General features: G+C 44.5%; 2 protein-coding genes across 12 annotated transcripts in view; one reads left to right on the top strand and one right to left on the bottom strand.

Moving 5' to 3' along the window:
• kiaa1841 (KIAA1841 ortholog) overlaps window positions 1-5940 on the bottom strand; it is a 224543-nt gene extending 218603 nt beyond the window's left edge. For 4 of the 8 annotated variants that reach the window (XM_038809026.1, XM_038809010.1, XM_038808991.1 and 1 more), the window contains exon 1: window positions 5016-5294. Coding sequence is in view for 3 of the 8 variants with exons in the window: in XM_038808965.1 (XP_038664893.1) it covers window positions 5812-5842 (31 nt within the window). In the remaining 5 variants the exon portion in view is untranslated. Of the gene's footprint in view, window positions 1-5015; window positions 5295-5811 lie in introns of those variants that run through there. The other 4 variants (XM_038808965.1, XM_038808982.1, XM_038808974.1 and 1 more) reach the window with 4 other exon arrangements.
• Window positions 5366-21862, top strand: part of LOC119972408 (centromere protein F-like) — a 49337-nt gene continuing 32840 nt past the window's right edge. For 3 of the 4 annotated variants that reach the window (XR_005462044.1, XM_038809037.1, XM_038809063.1), the window contains exons 1-4: window positions 5366-5565; window positions 6836-6946; window positions 16158-16494; window positions 21105-21236. Coding sequence is in view for 3 of the 4 variants with exons in the window: in XM_038809037.1 (XP_038664965.1) it covers window positions 16219-16494; window positions 21105-21236 (408 nt within the window). In the remaining variant the exon portion in view is untranslated. Of the gene's footprint in view, window positions 5566-6083; window positions 6702-6835; window positions 6947-16157; window positions 16495-21104; window positions 21237-21862 lie in introns of those variants that run through there. The other variant, XM_038809047.1, reaches the window with a different exon arrangement.

The raw sequence follows: 21862 nt of genomic DNA on the forward strand, positions 1-21862 counted from the left end.
TAGAGGTGAATTGAGGAAAAACATTTTCACACAGAATGTGGAGGAATCTGGAACACACTTCCTGAAAGGGTGGTAAAGGCAGGAAACCTCACAACATTTAAGAAGCATTTAGATGAGCACCTGAAAATAGTATACAAGGCCACATATAAAGTGCTGGAAAATGGGATTAGAATAGAATATGGCTGACAGAATGGGCTGAAGGGCCTTGTCCTGTGCTGTAAAACTCTATGTCTCTCTATGCACTATGGTAGAGGCAGATTCAGTCATAACTTCCAGAACAGAATTGAATGACTGTCAATGAAGAAAAGGTTTGTGGGGCTATGAGGAAAAAGCAGGGTTGTGGGACGAGCTGAGTTGCTCTTGCAGAGAGCCGGCTCAGACAACAGGCTGCGTGGCCTGCTTTTGTGCCGTAATCAACAACAGAGCTATTCTGAAATAGAAGCATATGGTTTGAAAGAGGCAGTGATAACTTGGGTATGCAATTGGCTAAAGACTAGGAGACTGGAAGGGGTGGAAAACAGGTATTTTTAAAAAAACTGTTTGCCAGGAGTCATTAATAAGAAATTGTTTTCCTTGCTATCCATAAATAACCTGAATTGGAATATAGGAAGAACAACTTCAAAGTTGTGGATGATACAAAACTTACCAACATAGTGAACAATCAGGATGGCAACTGACTTTTGGTGGGCATGGATTGATGAAATGGACAGACAGATGATAAATGCAATTTCTGATAATAATGCATTTTAGGGTCATCATAGAATTTACAGTGCAGAAGGCGGCCATTCGGCCCATCGAGTCCGATTCGGCCATTGGTAAGAGCATCCTACTTAAGCCCATACCTCCACCCTATTCCCGTAGCCCAGTAACGCCATCTAACCTTTTTGTTTTTTATATAAATTTAGAATACCCAATTAATTTTTCCAATTAAGGGGAAATTTAACGTGGTCAATCCACCTATCCTGCACATCTTTGCAAACTCCACATGGACAGTGACCCAGAGCCGGGATCGAACCTGGGGCCTCGGCGCTGTGAGGCAGCAGTGCTAACCACTGCACCACCATGCTGCCCTCACCTAACCTTCGTGGACATGAAGGGCAATTCAGCATGGCCAATCCACATAATCTACACATCTTTGAACTGCGGGAGGAAACCGGAGCACTCGGAGGAAACCATTGCAGACACGGGGAGAACGGGAGTACCCAAGCCGGTAATTGAACCTTGGATCCTGGAGTTGTGAAGCCATAGTTCTGACCACTGTGCTACCGTGCCGCCCGGAGAAACAACTTGATGAGGCAGGATGATCTATATGATACTACTTTGATGGGAGGTGCAAGAGTAGAGGGATATGGGATGGTGGTGCATGTTCATAAATCCCCGAAGGTGGGAAGGCAAGTTGATAATGCAGTTAAGCATATCATATATTTGGCTTTGTAGCTAGGGGCATTGAATACAAAAACAAGAAAATCATGCCAGTCACTGGATCGTCCTCATCTCAGTATTGTGTATAAATCTGAGTGACAGACTTTAGGAAGGGCGTCAGGGCTTGGAGAAAGTATAGGTGGTTTATCAAAAATGATACCAGGAATAAGGAAATTCAGTCATATGGGGAAGCTTGAATTGCTCTCATGAGAGAGGAAGGCTATGGAGAGACCCATTAGAGGAAATCAAGTTGAGTGGCTTTAATAGTGCAGGTCTGGCGAAACTATTTCCTTGAGCAATTGGCTGATATATAGTCAAAGATTTTTTAAAACTTTGCCAAAGAACTAACCAGGATATGGAAATCAATACAGGTAGAAAGGGTAGTTATGATCTGGAACACACTTCCTCAGAAACAGATTGTAAGGGGCAGCACAGTGGTTAGCACTGCTGCATCACAGCACTGAGGTCCCAGGTTCGATCCCGGCTCTGGGTCACTGTCTGTGTGGAGTTTGCACATTCTCTGCATGGGTTTCCTGTGAGTGCTCCGATTTCCTCCCACAGTCCAAAGATGTGCAGGTTAGGTGGACTGGCAGTGCTAAATTGCCCTTAGGTGTCCAAAAAAAAAAAGGTTAGGTTGGGTTACAGGGATAGGTTGGAAGTGTGGGCTTAAATGGGGTGCTCTTCCAAGGTCCGGTGCCTGGGCCGCATGGCCTCCTTCTGCACTGTAAATTCTATCTATGAAAGGTGTGTTGGCCCTTCTAAATTGCTCCTCAATTGGAAAAAATTAATTGGGCACTCTAAAGCTTTTTAAAAAATCAGATTGCAAGGGAAATTTTAAAAGGCATTAGACATGCATTTCCATTCCAATTCTCTTCCTGCACCTACCTCATGGTGTACTAAGGCAGACTTTCATCTCTTCCATAGCTTGTAATTCCCGAAACAGGTCATTAGTCTGTTGCCAGAGGCTTATAGCTTGTGGGGAATCACTCCACATCAAGCATGACCGACCAGGAGTCTCTCCCGCTCTTACAGCAAGACACTGGCATGTTGGAAAGAGTCGCAGGTTGACACTCAATCTGACTGGCCATGTTATGAATGCACCTTCCTTGGTTATAGAATCATATCATAGAATTTACAGTGCAGGAGGCTATTCGGCCCATCGAGTCTGCACCAGCCCTTGGAAAGAGCACCCTACTTAAACCCACGACTCCACCCTATCCCCATAACCCAGTAACAACACCTAACCTTTTTGGACATCAAGGGCAATTTAGCATGGCCACTCGACCTAACCTGCACATTTTTGGACTGTGGGAGGAATCCAGAGAACCAGAGGAAACCCACGCAGACATGGGGAGAATGGGAGGCCGCATCGTTAACAGCAGAAGAAATCACCAAGGTGATGGCTGTGGAACTTGACAAAAAGTTCACAAAACACATGGAAGCGATGAAGGAGGAGATGGGGCGGTATCGAAAGAGCTGGTGGAGGAGGCGATTGCCCTGGTGAGGACGGTGGTATCAAGCGCAGTGGTGGCAGTGCGGGAGCAAGGTGAGACACTGAAGGAAATGGACTGGATCGGGCTCATCGGTCATGGAGGCCTATACCAAAGGCGAGTGAACCGCCAAGAGTAGTAACTCTGTGTTTCCGTAGGTCTCGCGTGAAAGAGAAAGTCCTGTGCTGGGCAAAGCAGAAGCGGGAGATGCAGTGGGCTGGAGCTGGTATACGTATATACCAGGACTTTACGGTGGAGCTGCGAGGAGGCGGGCTGCCTTCAGCCGGGTGAAGAAGGCACTGTACATCAGCAAGGTGCAGTGTGGCATAGTATATCCAGCTAAGTTGAGGGTGACCTACAATTCAGAGGACTTTTATTTTGGGACGGCGGAAGCAGCAGACGAGCTTGCGAAGGCAGAAGGACTGCGGCAGAATTGAGAATTGGTCGTGTACCGATGTAGCCTCATGTAACTTTATTTTTTCACTGCATGTTGGTGTATGTACTAAATGAGTTGACGTTGTATATATCTGGACAAGGGAAGAGATGGGACTTTCATTTGCAATGATAATTCTTTGAGGCATGGGTGTGTATGCTGGGGTTGTGTGCTAAAGGGGGGGGGGGGGGGAGGAGTTTACAAGAGGAAGTGGAGGAGTCTGGGAGGAGGATTCATGGGTGTCATTCACTAATAATCCAGAGAATCTGGTAAACCACTCCATTGTATAGGGCAGGGGAGACGAGGAATGGGCAATAAATATTCGGCAGATAATGAAAATAAATAACTATATATATTCAATGTACCTCTACACATTACTATATAAGTAGTCTCTATGCATTAAAACATCAGATTGTAATTTTGCTGTAAATGGGGCCGAGAAGTTAGAAAAATGGAATTTCAAGTGAGACTCCGAAATTTTCAGATGATGCAAAACTTTCAAGTATTGTGAACATAAGGAGCATCGTGTAGCACTTAAAAAAGGTATAGGCAGGCTGGTGGAATGGAAAGTGGCAGATAAAATTAAATGCAGAGGGGTGTGAAGTAATTCACTTTGGTAGGAGGAATGCAGACAATATAAAAAAAAGTCTGTAATTCAAAAAAAGGGGGCAGGAGCAGAGAGACCTGGATATATATGGGCATAAATTATTGAAGAGGACAGGACAGGTCAAGAGCTCAGTTTATTAAGTATGCAGCACCCTGGACTTTATCAATAAGGGCATAGAGTACAAATGCAAGGAAGTTATGTCAAACCTTAATAAAAGGCTGGTTCGGCTTTAACTGGAGTGTTGCATCCAGTCTGCACACCACACTTTAGGAAGGATGTGAAGCATTACAGAGGGTGCTGAAAAGATTTAAAAGAATGGTTCCAGAGATGGGGACGAGGAACTTCAGTTACAAAGATAGATTGGGAAATTGGGAGTATTCTTCTTGGAAAAAAGGTCAAGGAGATTTGATTGGGTTGTAAAATCATGAGTTGCCTTAGATAGAGTACATGGGGAGACATGGTTCCCATTGGTAGAAGGATCATGAATGAGAGGGCACAGATTTGAGGTAATTGGCAAAGGAATCAATGGCAACCTGTGGAAAAACATTATGAAGTGAGTGGTTAGGATCAGGAGTGCCGGGTGTGTTCGGACAGGGTCAATTGATGCTTTCAAAGGGGAAGTTGATCAGTATCTGAAATAGAAAAGAAACTGCTGGGTTGGGGAAAAAGACAGGGGAGTGGCACTAGGTGAATTGCTCTTTCAGAGAGCAGCACAGACACGACAGGCCAAATTGCCTCCTTGCGTGTTGAACTATCCGGTTATGTTATTCGTTGTGTTCTCGGGAACCAGATAAAAGCATTAAACGTTATGTTGAGACAGATTGGAAAAAAACTTATTCGATTGGCAGGACCTCACGAAGACGCCAACATTGTCAATAGGATTTAAGTCAAACATCTGGATTGCTGCAGTCTTATTGGGATTCGATGGGAGAATTTGACCATGAATTGTACATCCTATTTCAATATCGGTTCGGTGGAACCGGGATCTGACCGGGGGGGGGGCATCATGCCCTTCACCTTGACAACAGTGCCTTAAAGCAGCGGCGAATGGTAAACCACTCACTGGATTTCTTCTTCCCCGTTCTTCCTGGTGGCCCTGCAGTGGATGTGCCGGCTACAGATCCTCCGCCGCACTGCACTCCGCTAAAATCGCATTGCTGCTTTTAGAACTGGTTTTGGGACGATGGGGGGAAAGGCGCCTCATCTTCTTCGTGCAAGCCCCCCGGTTCCAGCCATCAGCCCAACAGCAGCTCCGGCCACCATTGAATCACAACAAGCTCCCGGAGGGGTGGGGAAGCAACCCGCGTCTGTGGCTGATTGGCCAACAACCAATGAGACGGCCGGGAGGTCCGTCCAATGAGCGGAGGGTCTGGCTGGGCCGTTCCGGCTTTTTGGGTTGGGGGGGGGGGGGGTGGGTGCGACGGTTTCCAGGTCCCCCGTCCGCCAAGGGGGAGCGCGAGCCGCAGTGCAGCAAGACCGGCGTCCGCGTAACCAAGCAACCGGGCCGTTGCTCGGACGCGCGAGAGGAGCTCACTGCGGGAATAGGCCGCGTTGACACAGAAATCCCAATTAGCTATTCTGTTTAAAGGTGGGGAGGAAGCTTGCCTTCCAAGGTAAATTTACAGAAAGTTCTCCAAACATACAGATGTATGTATCCCTGAAGTATTTGAGGGAGAAAACCCCTTCGGGGGATCTCCCCACCTCAAAGCAACGCTCCAGCCAAATGTCGCTGCCGAGGGTCATGTACAATGTTCGCTTTTACGTTTTATGTTTTAAAATTCTTATGACTTATAGTTCTCACGGTGTTAAGTTTCGCCCGATGCCGTTACGATATGAAAAGCGGGCCGCTTGGCTCTCACCCGTTTTTTGTTTACAGTTTATCTGCTTCATACAGTATTTGGTCCGAAGCCGGTTCCATGCCAAGTGGAGCACCGCGCACGCGCACAACCGCCTGCATGGAACCAGGCACTTGCGCCACAGCTGCCCCCACTTCATTCATTCATTCTGTGTGGGCTCCACACTCGAACTGGTATTGCTTTTTGTGTGTGTCGTTTACAGCACAGAAGGAGGCCCATGCTAGCTATTAACCGAGCAATCCAGTCAGTCCTACTCCCCATGCTCAGTCGCTTATAGCCTCCCTGGACAGGCGCCGGAATGTGGCGACTCCGGGCTTTTCACAGTAACTTCATTGAAGCCTACTCGTGACAATAAGCGATTTTCATTTCATTATAGTCCAGCAAGTTTACTTCCTTCAAGCACGCCCATCTTATTTCCTTTTGAAATCATTGATTGTTCTTGCATCCCCAATCCTCACAGGCCAGCCATTTTCAAAGTCAGGGTCGTGACCCAAGGGTGGGTCGCGGGCTGGTGTCTTGAGGGTCATGGGGCCATCGGTCGCAGCATTGCCAATCGCGGGAAGAAGTGCCCAATGGCCATGACTGGCTTTTTAAAATGCTGGCTGTGACCGACTTTCAGAATGCTGGCCATCCTGCGCATGCATGCCTTCTCAGCAGTGCGCAGGCCCGGAGCCCAGCGAGGCAGACCACCTCCTCCTGATGTCAGCTCGCTGACCCAGGAGAAGATTTTTAAAAAATTCAATACAGTCTTCCTGCCTGCACCTCGTACGCTGATGTTTGGGCATGAGAGAGATTCCTCCATTTTGTAGCTTCCAGCAGTGCTGGTGTGAGCTTCAATCCATGAAGAAGAAGTTGAAAATAGGAACAAAGCAGTATAAAGATGATTTCTGGAGGTACGGGTTTATTAATTATGCCACTGCAAATCACGATGTAAAGCTCATATGTGTTATATGCAAAAATATTAAAACCCTCTGAACTTCAAAGGCATTTGCATGTTCAAGGACAAACCTCTTAATTTTTTTCAAAGGATGGAGTGAGATGTTAAATCATCAGCTGAGATCCTTAGCAGAAATGTAACATTGAATGAAAAAACAAGTGCGATTGTGAGGACCCCGCAGGCTCACCTGGCACATTAACGGTAAGCGAAAATGGTGGGTCGCGAAGTTTGGGCGGCTTGGGTCACAAAGGCCTGCAGGTGTGGGCTGCGAAGGTTGGCTGGCATGGGTCCCGAAGAATGGCTAGTTGCTAAAAATGGGTTCCGGGCAAAAAATATTGAAAAACACTGTCATAGGCAACTGTTGTCAAGTCATTATCACATGCTGCTTAAAAGTATTCTTGTTAACATTGCCTTCTGAAAACAAAGTTGATTGACTGAAAAGGTTGCATGTGGCATTCTACGTGGCAAGTGATATTCACACCACACAAGTGCCTTACAGACGTTGACCATCTCCAACAAGATAGAATCTAACTACCTCTCCATGACATTCAACAGCATTATCGTTATTGAATTCCCCCATTATCAACATCATGGGACAATAATTAATCAGAAACTGAACTGGACCCGCTACATTAATAAAAGCAAATTACTGCGGATTTTGGAATCTGAAACCAAAGAGAAAATGTTGGAAAATCTCAGCAGGTCTGGCAGCATTTGTAGGGAGATAAAAGAGCTAACGTTTGAAGTCCAGATGACCCTTTGTCAATGCTATAAGACAGAGAAAGTAGGAAATTCCTGTGATCAAAACCCTGTCTGGGTGAGCAAACCTTTCAGAGGGGCATGAGAAAGCAAACCACGGGGTCAGTTGAAATGCAACTGGCACTTTTTTAATTTAATTATCGGACCACGCTGCATGTTACCATCAGGGTAGCACTGGCAGAGCTACTGATAGGCTGACAGCTCCAAACCAGTTTAAGCTTGGCATTTCCCAACCTAGGTGAGAAGGTGGAGAAGAAGCAAGACCTCCAGAAGAAGGATCATAACCACCAGAAGCAAGACAGAGGGTTCAAACCAGGAGATACAATATATGCCCAGAGATTTGGAGACGGCAGCCGGTGGATACCAGAGACCATAGTGGAGAAGACAGGACCAGTTTCCTATACAGTCAAAACCAGAGAACAGACTGTACACAAGCATGTGGACCATCTCAAAGACAGGGAACCCACACCAGAGGTAGCCTGGTCAGATGCATCAGTCCCTCGTCCCCCTTGTCTACCATCCGTGAGCAAGGGCGCACAACTCTGCAGGGCCCAGGGTTGCTATAGATAGAAGACTCTGCCTTAGATATGGATATGGAATCCTCAGTACTTCTGGAGGACAGAATAATCAGAGACAGATTGCCAACAGGCCTCCTCCAACGATAGGCATGAAAACAACGTTCCCCGACGCCTTATAAACCCCCCTGTAATGATATGTATATAGGCAAGCTAGTGAAGTGTTAATTATTACATCTCTGTGTAGTTCAAGCACTATAGGGCACCACCATTTCTCTGTATATAAATCAGACCTCAGGGAGTGCTGGGTAGTTAGCAAAGGAGAAAGCCTGAGAACAGCACGAGGAGCAGATTAGTTTAGAGAGAGTTAACATGAAGATATTATTACTGATTACTAGATTATTGATTACTGCGAGACAGATTCAATATTACTTTATTATTAACTAAGCTCAGTACTGTGTGCAAACTTCATTCAATTAATCATTATCCAATACATTAGTTTTGTTTCAATCTAATGATTGCTGGATTCTTTGTTATCAACTCAATGGACCATTCTGGATCAAAAGACAAAGAACACAACATATTACCACCAAGGATAATATAACATCCCCCAGCCAGCCCTCAGCTGTTGGAAGCACAACTGCGGGCAAAGCAGTGAAGGAGGCCTTCTCTGCATCCAGCAACAGAGGGACCTTCGGACTTTGGTGGGGGAGAGATGTAATAACCCCCACAAGACCCACAGGGATGACCCAATTAATCTCCCCATGAGGCTTGTGAAGTACGAGCTCCTCCGCTGATGGGCAGAGGCCCATCAGCTGGGGCAATAGAATCAACCCTTATAAGTGGGCCCAGATTGGGACAGGCATGATCGGTAGTTCTGGTTGGAACCTATGTGCTGCACGCCGCATTGCAACCTTTTCTTTTGATCAGAAGTAAACCTCTGTTTGAACCACCTTCTCAGATCTCCTCAGCTTTTATAGCTGGCCATGTCAGCAAAGTTAAATATCCCAAAGATTAAAAAAATCCAGGACAATATTTATTGTTTGGAAGAAGGCAATGGAAGAACATACTTTTTCTATCACTGAAGAGGTTTTAAAACCTTTTACTATAAACGTTAATTATGTAAACAATTGAGATAAACTTGTAGTTTGAATTTGCAGTTGTATGACAAAACACATAATAATATAATCTTTATTATTGTCACAAGTAGGTTTATATTAATACTGCAATGAAGTTACTGTGAAAATCCCCTAGTCGTCACATTCTGATGCCTGTTCGGGTACACTGAGGGAGAATTCAGAATGTCCAATTCACCTAAGAAGTACTCTTTCAGGAGTTGTGGGAGGAAACCCACACAGACACAGGGAGAACGTGCAGACTCCGCACAGTCACTGACCCAATGGGAATCAAACCTGCGTCCCTGGCACTGTGAAGCAACAGTGAATAAACAAGTTACTACTAATTAGTCAGTGAAGCAAAATTGTGAATCAAAGTCATCCATATTTTAGTTTACATCAAATTAAAATTCAGCTGTGGTTTAGTTGGTAGCACAATTGCCTCTGAAGAAGAAGCTCCACTGCAGTAAAGGAGCACAGAAATTAAACCTGAACATTGCAACACTCACTCATGCTGATGCTTTGTTTAATTTCAGGTATCCTTTCTGTTGCACAAGAATTAAAAATTTACGCTTCTATAGCACCTTTCACAACCTCAGACCGGCCCATAGCATTTAACAATATTAGCTTTAAATTTAGTTACTGATGTAATTGTAAGGAAAGTAGCAACTATCTCACCTGAAATGTGGCTCCACTGACAATCAAGTACTCACTTCTGGTCCTGCCCCAAATGTTAGACAGGATTGAGTATGTGCTCAAGTCATTTTAAAAGGGCTTGAACCCGAAAACCACCTGACCCCAAAGTGAACGTGCTATCTCTGAGCTGAGGCTGACACCTATACACATATATTGTTAATATTCAGCTGATATGTAATAGTAGTTGACACCCTGATTAAAAATAGTGAGATCAACGATCCAGTCAAATATGACAGTGGACAAGTATGTAGTAAAGAGACTGAAATGACAGGTACAATTGTACAGGACAACTGATGAAACCAAAACTGGAGTATTGGGTGCAGTTTTGGTTCCTTTTCTAAAGAAAGGCACTTGCCCACCATTCACAACTGGACGGGGCAGGACCGCAGAGCTTTGATCTAAGCCGTTTGTTGTGGGGTCAGTTAGCTCTGTCCATCGCATGTGCTGAGTCATTTGGCACGCTAGTAGTCCTGTATTGTAGCTTTAATAAGGTATCAACCTGGTGAAGGTACAAGACAAGACTGCATGTGTGCCAAACAGCATAACCAGCATGCAATAGAGTTAAGAAATCCCACAACTGATTAATCAGATCTACACTCTGCAGTCCTGCTACTGTTATGACACCCTGGGCATATGCACGGTCAATTCCAGCCCCACTTACCCCGGAATCATACCAAGTAAATTAACCAATAATTCTTATACAAATACCCTACATCTTTGGCCCTTGGCTGCCCAATAATTACAGTCACTAGGTTTGTAAGTTGAAACACATTTACTGTTTATTTATAACAAGATTAATGGTGAAATACGCATCAGATACAGTTGGTTAAATATTAATAAGTACCTAACTCCTACTTTAACTTGCCTCCTCACCCTCTACACACACATTAGGCAGACAAACACAGAGGCGTGGAAAAGGGGAAAAACATAAATGAAAGAGAAAAGAGTCTGTGCTTCAGAAAATGGGTCCTTGCAGGCTTTCTCCTTAGTAAGCTTGTAAATCACAGTCCTTGTTTTGCAGCCTGTAATCATAATTTCAATGTAGAGACAGAGTCCCTGTTTCATCAGACTTTGCTTTCAGTTCGTGGTCTGCCATCAGGCCCTGTTTTCAGGAATCCAACACCCACATGCTTATTGGAGAGAGAGAGAATTAGCTGGTACTTTTTTGAAGAGGCTTAGCTGTGATGCCGGAAGACTGGAGGACAGCCAATGTGATACCATTATTCAATAAGGGAGGAATGGTTAAACCAGGAAAATACAGACCAATCAATCTATCCTCCGTGGTGGGGAAACTATTGGAAGAAATTCTGAGAATCATAATTAATCTTCATCTGGAGAGGTAGAGATTAATCAAGAATAGTCAACATGGTTTTGTGAAGGGGAGGTCATGTCCGAAGAAGTTTTAAAAAAAACTTAAGAGTGTCCAATTCATTTTTTTTCCAATTAAGGGCCAATTTAGCATGGCCAATCCACCTACCCTGCACATCTTTGGGTTGGGGGGGGGGGGGTGTGAAACCCACACAAACCCACACAAACACGGAGAATATGTAAACTCCACACGGACAGTGACCCAGAGCCGGGATCGAATCTTGGACGTCAGCACCGTGAGGCAGCTGTGCGAACCACTGCGCCACCGTGCTGCCCCATGTCCAAGGAAGTGACCAGGTGTGTAGTTGAAGGCAATGCATTTGACGTAGTCTACTTGGACTTCAGCAAGGCTTTTGATAAGGTCCCACATGGGAGACTGATAATGAAGGTAAGAGCCCATATGATTCAAGCAAATTTGGCAAATTGGATCCAGAATTGGCTGAGTGGCAGGAAGCAGAGAGTGATGGTCAAGAGGTATTTTTCTGACTGGTAGCCTGTGTCCAGTGGGGGCCCACAGGGATCAGCGACGGGGCCTTTGCTGTTTGTGGTTCATAGAAATGATTTAGATATGAATTGAGGATGGTTGATCAGTATGTTCGTGGATGATACGAAAAGTGGTGGGTTGATAAATAGTGAGAAGGGTAGCCTTAGATTAGAGGAAGGTGTAGACGGGCTGGTCATATGGACTGATCAGTGGCAAATGGAATTCAATCCAGGTAAGTGTGAGGTGATGCACTTGGACAGGACAAATAAGGAATGGAATACATGATAAATGCAAGACCCTGGGAAGCACAAAAGATCAGAGGGACCTTGGTGTGCATGTACATCTATCCCTTGAGGTAGCAGAGCTGTTGGTTGAGAAGGCATATGGTATACTTGCCGTTATTAACTGAGGCATAGAGTTTAAGAGAAGGGATGTTATGCTGGAACTGTATAAAACATTGGTTAGGCCACATCTAGAGTTTGTGTGCAGTTCTGGAATCTACCTTATGGGAGGGATGTGACAGCATTGGAAAGGGTGCAGAGGAGATTAACCAGGATGTTACCACCTGGGCTGGGCTGGAGAGTTTTAGCTGTGAAGCGAGATTAGATAGCCTGGGATTGTTTTCCTTGATTGGGGGGGGGGGGGGGGGGGGGGGGGGGGAGACATGATTGAGATGGATAAAATTGAGGCGCATAGATAGAGTAGACAGGAAGTCAGGAAGAAATATTTCCCCTTGGTGGAGGGATTAATAACCAGGGGTAAGTAACCAGGGATTTAAGGTAAGGGGCATGAGGTTTAGAGGAGATATGAGGAAAAGCATTTTCACCCAGAGGTTGGAGAGAATCTGGAATTTCCTGCCTGAAAGGGTAGTGGACATTTAGGAACATAAGATTTAGGAAAGATTTAGATGTGCATTTGCGTGCAAGGCTATGGGCCAAGTGTTGGAAAATGGGATTAGAATACGTAGGTGTTTTTTTCTGACTGGCGCAGACGCAATGGGCAGAAGAGTGTGGACTGGTAGCACAATGGCTGGAACTGTTGCTTCACAGCTCCTGGGTCCCAGGTTCAATTCCTGGCTTGGGTCACTGTCTATGCGGAGTCTGCACGTTACCCCCGTGTGTGCGTGGGTTTCTTCGGGGTGCTCCCGTTTCCTCCCACAGTCCAAATATGTGCAGGTTAGATGGATTGGCCACGCTAAATTGCCCTTAGTGTCCAAAATAAAGGTTGGGTGGGGTTACTGGGTTACGGGTATAGGGTGGAAGTGTGGGCTTAGGTAGGGTGCTCTTTCCAGGGGCCGGTGCAGACTTGATGGGCGGAGTGGCCTCCTTCTAACTGGAAATTCTATGAGTCTTTTCTGTGCTGTAGACCTCTATGACTGTAACTCCTTCAGTGTCTCTAAATTGTCTTGTTGCTTGCCCAAAAGCTAGTACCGGATGAGCAGAAATTTCCCCCAACTGAATATTGTGAAGACCAAGCCATTGTCATCAATCCTTGCCATAAACTCTGCTCCCTAGCCTTTGATTCCCTCTCTCTGGCAACTATCTGAGGCTGAACCAGACTATCATACCATTGGCTTTTGACTGAGTTTAGCTTCTGACCACATATCCGCTCCATTACCAGGACCACCTACTTCTCCCTTAGTAACACCACCTTTCCATCGTTTTCCCAACTCCACCTGCTGTTGAAACCCTCAATCATGCTCTTGTTACCTCAAGACTTGACGAATCCAAGGCTCACCAGGCCAGCTTTCCTTCTTACACCCTACATAAATTTGAGAAAAAGTCTGCTTCCTGTATCTTAACATACATCACATCCTGTTCACCCACCATCCCTGTGCTTGCAGACTTACATTGGCTCCGAGGCCGGCAACACATACGGGGGATAACTTGTATGTCCTGCAATGTCAACTACTTTCATCTCCATAACATTGCCTGACCCATCCATGCTGCTGCCTATCCTCAAATCCTCCTCCATGACTGTGTCACATCCAGCTTCGACAATTCCAGTGCTCTCTGGCCTGCCTACCACCTGCCTTAACTTCAGCTGACCAAAACTCTGCTGTCTATACCTTGTGCCTCACAAGACATTTGCACACGTGATTCCAGTCCTTCTCTGACCCACATTAGCTCCCAAGCCCCTAATGCCTCTTGTGGATTCCCCTTTTCCATTGGTCCCTATTTCTTCAGTTGCTTAGATATCACTCAATGGAATTAATTCCCTAAACCCCTCCACCTTTCCACCCCCATGTCCTCCTGAGACCCTCATAATCTACCTCATCATCCAAGGTTTTGTTATCCCTCTTAATATTGCAATGTTTGCATCAGCATTCATTTTTCCCTTTTATCTTTGTGTTGTGTCCTGGACATTCTTTCTATGTTAAAGGCACTACATATTATAGATTCCATGCAATTGCAATTGATGCATTTGGATCATGGCATTTTCAGGTATTTATACATATATACCGCATTCCAGATTACCTTGTAATGGCTGTGAACCAAACAAGTCTCATAGCTTATAAAAATCGGAAGGTTCATGATCAGTGTCATGAGGCTTTAGAAAAGACAAATGGGATGTTCGAACATATAGCCAGAACAGTGAAATACATAACCAGAGATACAATACTGTCCTCATTTTAGCCCCAACTTGGGTATTTTATCAGTTTTGCCTCACGCATATGGGGAGATACCTGGGCCCGAGCAAAAATCCAAATTAAGGCCACCAATTGACACCAAGTTTTCAGACACTTAGTTGGCAGGCAGGCCAAGGGAACTGCAACCTAGTTCATTGAAGAAACATGGACGTAAGGGGATGTGAAAGAGGTCTTCAAAATTAAGAAAGGAATAGCTGTTCTATGAATGGATGGAATATTTGATCTAGATAGAGGGAGATGGTGTAAGTGACATTCAAAAGAAGACAATATAGACGTAAGGACATCACTGGGCGGTATGTCTAATCATTGATCCCTGGAACAGATTGTCCCGGATTGTGGTGGTTACAGATTTGATACAGGTTTCCAAAAGGAATTTATAATAATCTTTTTAAACAACAATTTCAAAAGTAAACATAACACGGTAAATAACACACCCCAACCAACCACCACACCCAGCCAACATGGCCCACACACCCAGTTCCCCAGTCCCCTTCCTCCACTCACTGATCCCGCCTCAACTATCTCCCCCTACCCCCTTCCTCCGTAACTCCCCCCCCTTATCGTATCTGCTGAAAGTTTAATATAATAATAATCTTTATTGTCACATCTTTATTAACATTGCAATTAAGTTGCTGTGAAAATCCACTAGTCACCACATTCCGGCGCCTGTTCGGGTACACTGAGGGAGAATTCAGAATGTCCAATTCACCTAACAGGAACTTGTGGGAGGAAACTGGGACACCTGGAGGAAACCGGAGCACCCGGAAGAAGCCCACGCAGACACGGGGAGAAGGTGCAGACTCCACACAGATAGTGACCCAAGCCACGAAGCGAGCCTGGGACCCTGTGAAGCAACAGTGCTAACCACTGTCCTACCTTGCCACCTAGAAGAATTCTTGAATCATAGACGGTAGATGGGTCTCACAATGATTTGGATTTTCAGTTAAGATAGTCACATGGAGCTTGCGTGATTGCTTTCATACGTCAAGAGAGAGTTTTTTTTTAAATCACCTCTCCCAGGACATTGTGTGACTGTGGGTTGATTGATTGTGCACGTGTTGAGGCTGAGTGGATAATTTGGAAACGTATCACGCCAGCTGCAATTTTTCAAGAAACAATATTGGTTCGATAAATATAATACAGAACCTATCCCTCAGTGGAAGAAACTAACAAGGGAGTCAGGATGATGAAGAATGGAAAAACATTTGGGCCGGGTGGAATAAATGTGTGTTAGTTACATGCCTACATTTTTTTAATGATGAAAGCCTAGAGGCATGGTGATCTCTTTGAACCTCGAAGGTGTAACTGTTGTTAGGAGTTACAAAGATGTTAAAGCTATCATGGCATCACCTTCTGCTGTTGGGTAAAATGCTGAAGGGCTGTTGGTACTCAAGAAATTGTACCCCAACATGAAACAGCTTCATAAAAGAAGCTTAGTGATTTTGGGCAAGAACGTGCTTAATTCACAGTGAAGTAATTAATTTTATCAAAAACTTTATTACAAATGAAATAATGTTTCTTTTTCTTCTTTGAGGCTTGGCTAGCATACTATTTACTTTAGATAGGTAGACCAGAATGTCAGCTGTGCTCAGGAAAACCTAACCCTCTAAATGAAAGTATAAATCGTAACTATTGAAGCAGTAGTTCCCCATCATCCATTTTCCAGCAAGAAATATGTATGTCCGTTGTTTAATCAAAGCAATCAATACCTTGGTTGAACAGAGTAAAGCTCTATGACTAGTTGAGCATGAAATATTTACTTAACATCTGGTTGTTATGGTTTTCATGTTCTAATCACTATTGTTTTGATTCTCTTGAAAACTAGGAAGAAATAATTTTTAAAAAGACATTGCTCCTTTATTGTCATCTGGGCTATTAGTTGCTAAATGTCGAACATCAAATCTAAAATGCCTAGGATGAAAGTAGGAACAATGCAACCAACTGGTAACCTGAAACACAACAGCCTAGCCTCAGGACCTGATGTATCGATCAAAGAGCCTCCAGAGTTTACTGGCATAACTGGCGTAAACATGCCCATTCCAGAAGCAAAATCATTGACTATACATTTTGATGCTGTTAAAATACAGAAGTTGGAGCCATCAAAGAAAAGTAACTTTGGAGGAGAAAAACATGACATTTCTGCCAAGGATGCCTCAGATAAAGTAAGATGAAATTCTCTTCATATCCTGACTTTTTAAAGTACTACCTTAAGGCAGCAAGGTGGCACGGTGATTAGCGCTGCTGCCTCAAGGCACCAAGGTCCCAGGTTCGATCCTGGCCCTGGGTCACTGTCCATGTGGAGTTTGCACATTCTCCCCGTGTTTGCATGGGTTTCATCCCCACAACCCAAAGATGTGCAAGTAGGTGGATTGGCCACGCTAAAATGCCACTCAATTGGAAAAAATGAATTGGGTACTCTAAATTAAAAAGAATTAAAATGCTACCTTCAATTATGCCCGCGATGTTTAGATATTTGCCTTCAAGCTTACTTCTGTTCTATGCTGCCTTATCAGTATCTCCCAGCATGTATTCATTCCCATCTTGAAAATTTGAACACCATCCTTAAAGATGGTGTTCCCTTGGTCTCTCTTACTTTTTCAACTACCACTATACCTGTGCTTTCCAAAGTTATGAAAGCTGCTATTAACTCACAAATTATTTATCATAATAAAGATGCACCCTGATTCTATGCAGTGCCTGGTTGTCCCAAAACACTTTACAGCAAATTAAATACTTTTGAAGTGTCATCACTGATACAATATAGGAAACTCGGTAGCCAATTCGCACACAGCAAGGTCCACCAAATAGGAATGTGATAATGATGTGACAATCTTCTTCTCGTGATGTTGGTTGAGGGATACCCATTGCTCAGGAAGCTAGGAAGTTCGCCCCTTATGTTCTTCGAAATGATCCATATTATGTTTTTTACGTTCACCTGAGATGACAGTTGTGGTTTTAGTTTAATATCTCATCTGATAATACAACACTCAGTAAGCTGTCAGCTTAGCATTTGTATCCAAATCTTTGGAAAGGAATTTGAACCCACAGCCTTCTAACTAAAAATGTGAGAATACTACCACTGAAACACTACTAACACAATGCCAGTAACGTCCAAGCCCTGGGATGTCGTAACTGCAGATACACCAAAGGTGCGCTGGGGAACCCCCCTGAATGTCCCACACAAGGATTGCTGTTGCTTAAGAAGTCCAAACTTCCATTGGGTAATTGTCTTGCAAGGAGAACCATCCAAACATATGATATAAATCACAGTTGGATGATTCTGACTGTCTTACAGGTTTAGTTATTGGAGTTACCCAAAAAATGTTAGACATGAAACTACTTATAACTTCTGGGTAACTATAGTTCTGACCACCACCTCACTCCCATCCTCAGCCCTGAGTCTCATGGGATCTGACTGTCTCCCATCCCCCCCCCCCCTCTCCCCCACTTTGTTTTGAAGTAAGTAGGCGCTATTTAGCAATCCAACTCTGATTGCCACCCCACGGATGTTATGGGCCATTAATAATCAGTATATTCTTTAGCATGGCTTTTCCACAGGGGAGGCGATGGCATGTGGTTTTGTCACTGGATTAGTAAACTAGAGACACAGAATAATGCTCTGGGGATCCAGGTTCAAATTCTGCCACTGCAGGTGGTGAAATTTGAAATCAAGAAAAATCTGTAATTAAAAGTCTAATGATGACCTTAAAACCATTGTTTGATTGTGGTAAAAAACCACCTTGTTCAGTAATGTTCTTTAGGGAAGGAAATCTGCTGTCCTTACTCGGTCTGGCCTACATGTGACTCCAGACCCACAGCAATGTGGTTGACTCTTAATTGCCCCCTCAAGGGCAATAAGGGAATAGTAATAAATGCTGGCACAGCCTGCATCACCCACATCCCACGAGCAAATAAAAAAAATGTTATTATATTGTGCACTTCTGAAATTTAGTGAATTGTTTATCATTACGGTTTCTCCAACACTTTTGATAAAGTCTGACCCTGCTTGCCTCTAAATATAAAGTTATTATAAGATCTTTTTTTTTTTAAATATTTTTATTCTCCTTTTTCACATTTTCTCCCAAATTTACACCCAACAATAAACAATAATCAATAAAATTAAATGAAATGAAAATCGCTTATTGTCACGAGTAGGCTTCAATGAAGTTACTGTGAAAAGCCCCTAGTCGCCACATTCCGGCGCCTGTTCGGCGAGGCTGTTACAGGAATCGAACCGTGCTGCTGGTCTGCCTTGGTCTGCTTTCAAAGCCAGCGATTTAGCCCAGTGTAATGCAATGTCAATCCCCATATCAATAACAACGATCCCATCCTCCCACCAAACCCCCAAACATTATCCCACATGTTAACATAAACAAATGACAAAAAGGAATCCGGAATCACCCATAGTCATCATTAACACATACAGTCCCCCTCCCCCCCCAACTTCCCAGTCCCCCCCCCCCCCCCCACTAATGTTCGATGTAATCTAATTCTCAAAAGTGCATAATGAATAACGCCCATGAATTGTAGAACACCACCATCCTTCCCCTCAGTTCAAATTTGACCTTTTCAAGCGTCAAGAATTCCAGCAGGTCCCCCCGCCACGCCTGGGCACAGAGTGGAAAGGTTGATCTCCACCCTAACAGGATCCGCCTTCGGGCGATCACGAGGTGAAGGCTACAACATCTGCCTCTGCACCCATTTCCCACCCTGAATATGGCCTCTCAAAGGCTCGGGTTCAGTTTCACGTGCACCACTTTACAGATTACCCTAAAAACCTGCTTCCAGTAATCCTCCAGTTTTGGACAGGACCAAAACATATTAACGTGGTTTGCGGGCCCCCCAACATTACTACACATCTTATACCCCCTCAAAGAGCCGGCTCATCGTCAACCTTGTACGGTGTGCTCTGTACACCATCTTCAGCTGTTTCAGCCCCAACCTCACACACAAGGTGGAGACATTCACCCTCCGGAGCACCTCACACCAGAGCCCCTCCTCCATACCCTCTCCCAACTCTTCCTTCCACTTTGACTTCATCCTTTCTAGCGGTGCCGTCTCCTCTTCCAAAATATCCCTGCAAACCGCCGATACTACCCCTGTCTCCAATCCCCCTGTCGTCACCACCTCCTCCAGGAATGTGGAAGCCGGCTCTACTGGGCTCTGTAGCTCCTTTCTGGCAAAGTCTCGAACGTGCATGTATCTAAATATTTCCCCTTGCTCCAGCCCATACTTTATAAGATCTTTTAAAAAAACAATTCAACCAAAAAAAATCTAAGGGCGCAATTCACCGGAAAAAATTTGAAATGTTGTAGCAGGCGGGAATTGCCGCAAGCCTCCCGCTGCTCAGCCTAGTGAGACCGGCAACGCAATTCAACGTTAATTGATCTACTTAACGAGGCCTCAGGGACTTCTTGCCACAACTGAAGGCTCGCCAGCTGATTCGGCGGGACTGAGCCGTCCACTAACAAGGTCAAGCAGCACTTGCTCAGCCAACCCCAGCCAGCTTGCAACAATGGCAGCGAGGAGACCAGCCCGAAGATGCAGGGTGCTGACCTGGGGAGGCTCCACTGTGCTAAACCAGACCCTGTGCTAAACCAGCAATGTACTTTGGGCTACTGAATGATTATATAAACGTATAGGGCTGGATTCTCCATTTTGGAGTCTAAATCCCCACGCTGTTGTGAAAACTCGTCTTTTACATCAGGTAAATTGGCGTCAAAAGGCCACAGATTCCCCTTTTTGCTGGGGGCTAGCAGGGAGCTTGCCCACATTGCCCCCCAGCCCGAATGCAGCCCCCGCCCGCCGATCGGCCCTCCCCCAACTGTGGGAGCCCAGGACTGAGTCCGCAGTTTTAAAATTATGAAATGATTTGAAAAGCTAGTGAAAGGTGATATCAACAATTTGCTGATTCGATACGAGGGTAAAGATTCAAACTCACTACAAGAAAGGGGAATTTTGAAGATACTTTTGTGAACACTTGTATTGGAGCATAGAGTGCTTTACGATTCATGGTTCTTGAATTTCAGACCTAGCATAATTGAAGGGAACATTGTTAAGTATTTGAAAATAAAGGATATAAAAGGCAATGTATTATGGGCCACTGAAGTGGAGATGCCGGCGTTGGACCGGGGTGGGTACAGTAAGAAGTCTTACAACACTAGGTTAAAGTCCAACAGTTTTGTTTTGAATCACTAGCTGTTGGAGTGCAGCCCCTTCATCAGGTGAGTATAGACTTTGTCTATATATGTGGTTGTGGAACCCACCTCTTCACTCACCTAATTAAGGAGCTGTGCTCCGAAAGCTAGGGATTCAAAACAAACCTGTTGGACTTTAACCTGGTGTTGTAAGACTTCTTACTGGGACCACTGAAGGCAGTGGTATGATGGGCTGAACGGTCTGCTTCAGTGCTATAATTTCTATGATATATAGCAACTACTTTTATGTAGGCAAACATCAACATGATTTCAGTCACTCACAATTGGTATCATAAAAGCAAGGATTCTGGAAATTTGAAATACAAACAGAGAAACGGACTTCAAAACATTCAAGAAGCAGAAGAGTCATATTCACCTGAAATGCTAACTCTGTTTTTGTCCACAGGAGGTGTTCGGCCTTCTGAGTATTTCCAGCGCTTTCAGTTTTTGCTCACAATTTGCATCCTGGACCTCAGACTGGTGAAAATATCCAGATTATTTAAGTATTGAGTATAAAAGATGTGTTAATTCCATTTTATTATAACTTTTCTAACTTGTCATATGCACATGTGTAGGTTTCTGTGTACGACCAAAAACAGTTGATGGAAAGAATCTGTATGCTGGAACAGGAAACTGCGCAACTGATAACACAGCTAAAGGAAAAGGACATGGCTATATCTAATGTCACTAAACTAATGCAACATAAGGTAAAGTACGCTGATCAGCAATGTTCAGCAGTGCACAGCTTAGTTTTATTCTGAAGGATTATTGTTACCCGGCTTTTCAGATTAATTGTCACTGGAACTATAGGGCAGGAGCAGGCCACCTACTCTCTTGAAAGTCAATGAAATTGTGGCTGTCCTGTGACCTAACTCCTTTGTCCATCTTTGCCTCATATTCCTTAATTCCTTTATCTAACAAAAATCAATCCACCTCAATTTTAAAATTCACAAACAATTTGGCATCAAGTGCTGTATTCAAAAGACAATTCCAAACTTCTGTCACCCTTTGTGTGAGAAAGTAGGTGAGATTTTCCGTTTGGTAGATTATGTTCTACCGCCAGAGGAGAGTTGCTACTGATTTACGCATAGCGAGGAATACGGGTATTGGGCCGCCATTTTTAGTGGGCGGCATAAAATCGAAGTCCCACGGCCTGCCATCTCCCCACCGGAAATCAACCTCCATATCTCAAAGCAGCCCCCCCACCCCCGGATTTTCTGAGTGCAGAAAAGAGAACAGCTGTGACCTGTATTTAAACCCCTCAGATCCATTAGCTGCAAGCCATTCACTCACTTCTAGTAATGGGTTATGATTGACAGCTTCCTCAAACCAG

This window comes from Scyliorhinus canicula, chromosome 1 (genome assembly GCF_902713615.1).
Source record: "Scyliorhinus canicula chromosome 1, sScyCan1.1, whole genome shotgun sequence".
Classification (NCBI taxonomy): domain Eukaryota; kingdom Metazoa; phylum Chordata; class Chondrichthyes; order Carcharhiniformes; family Scyliorhinidae; genus Scyliorhinus; species Scyliorhinus canicula.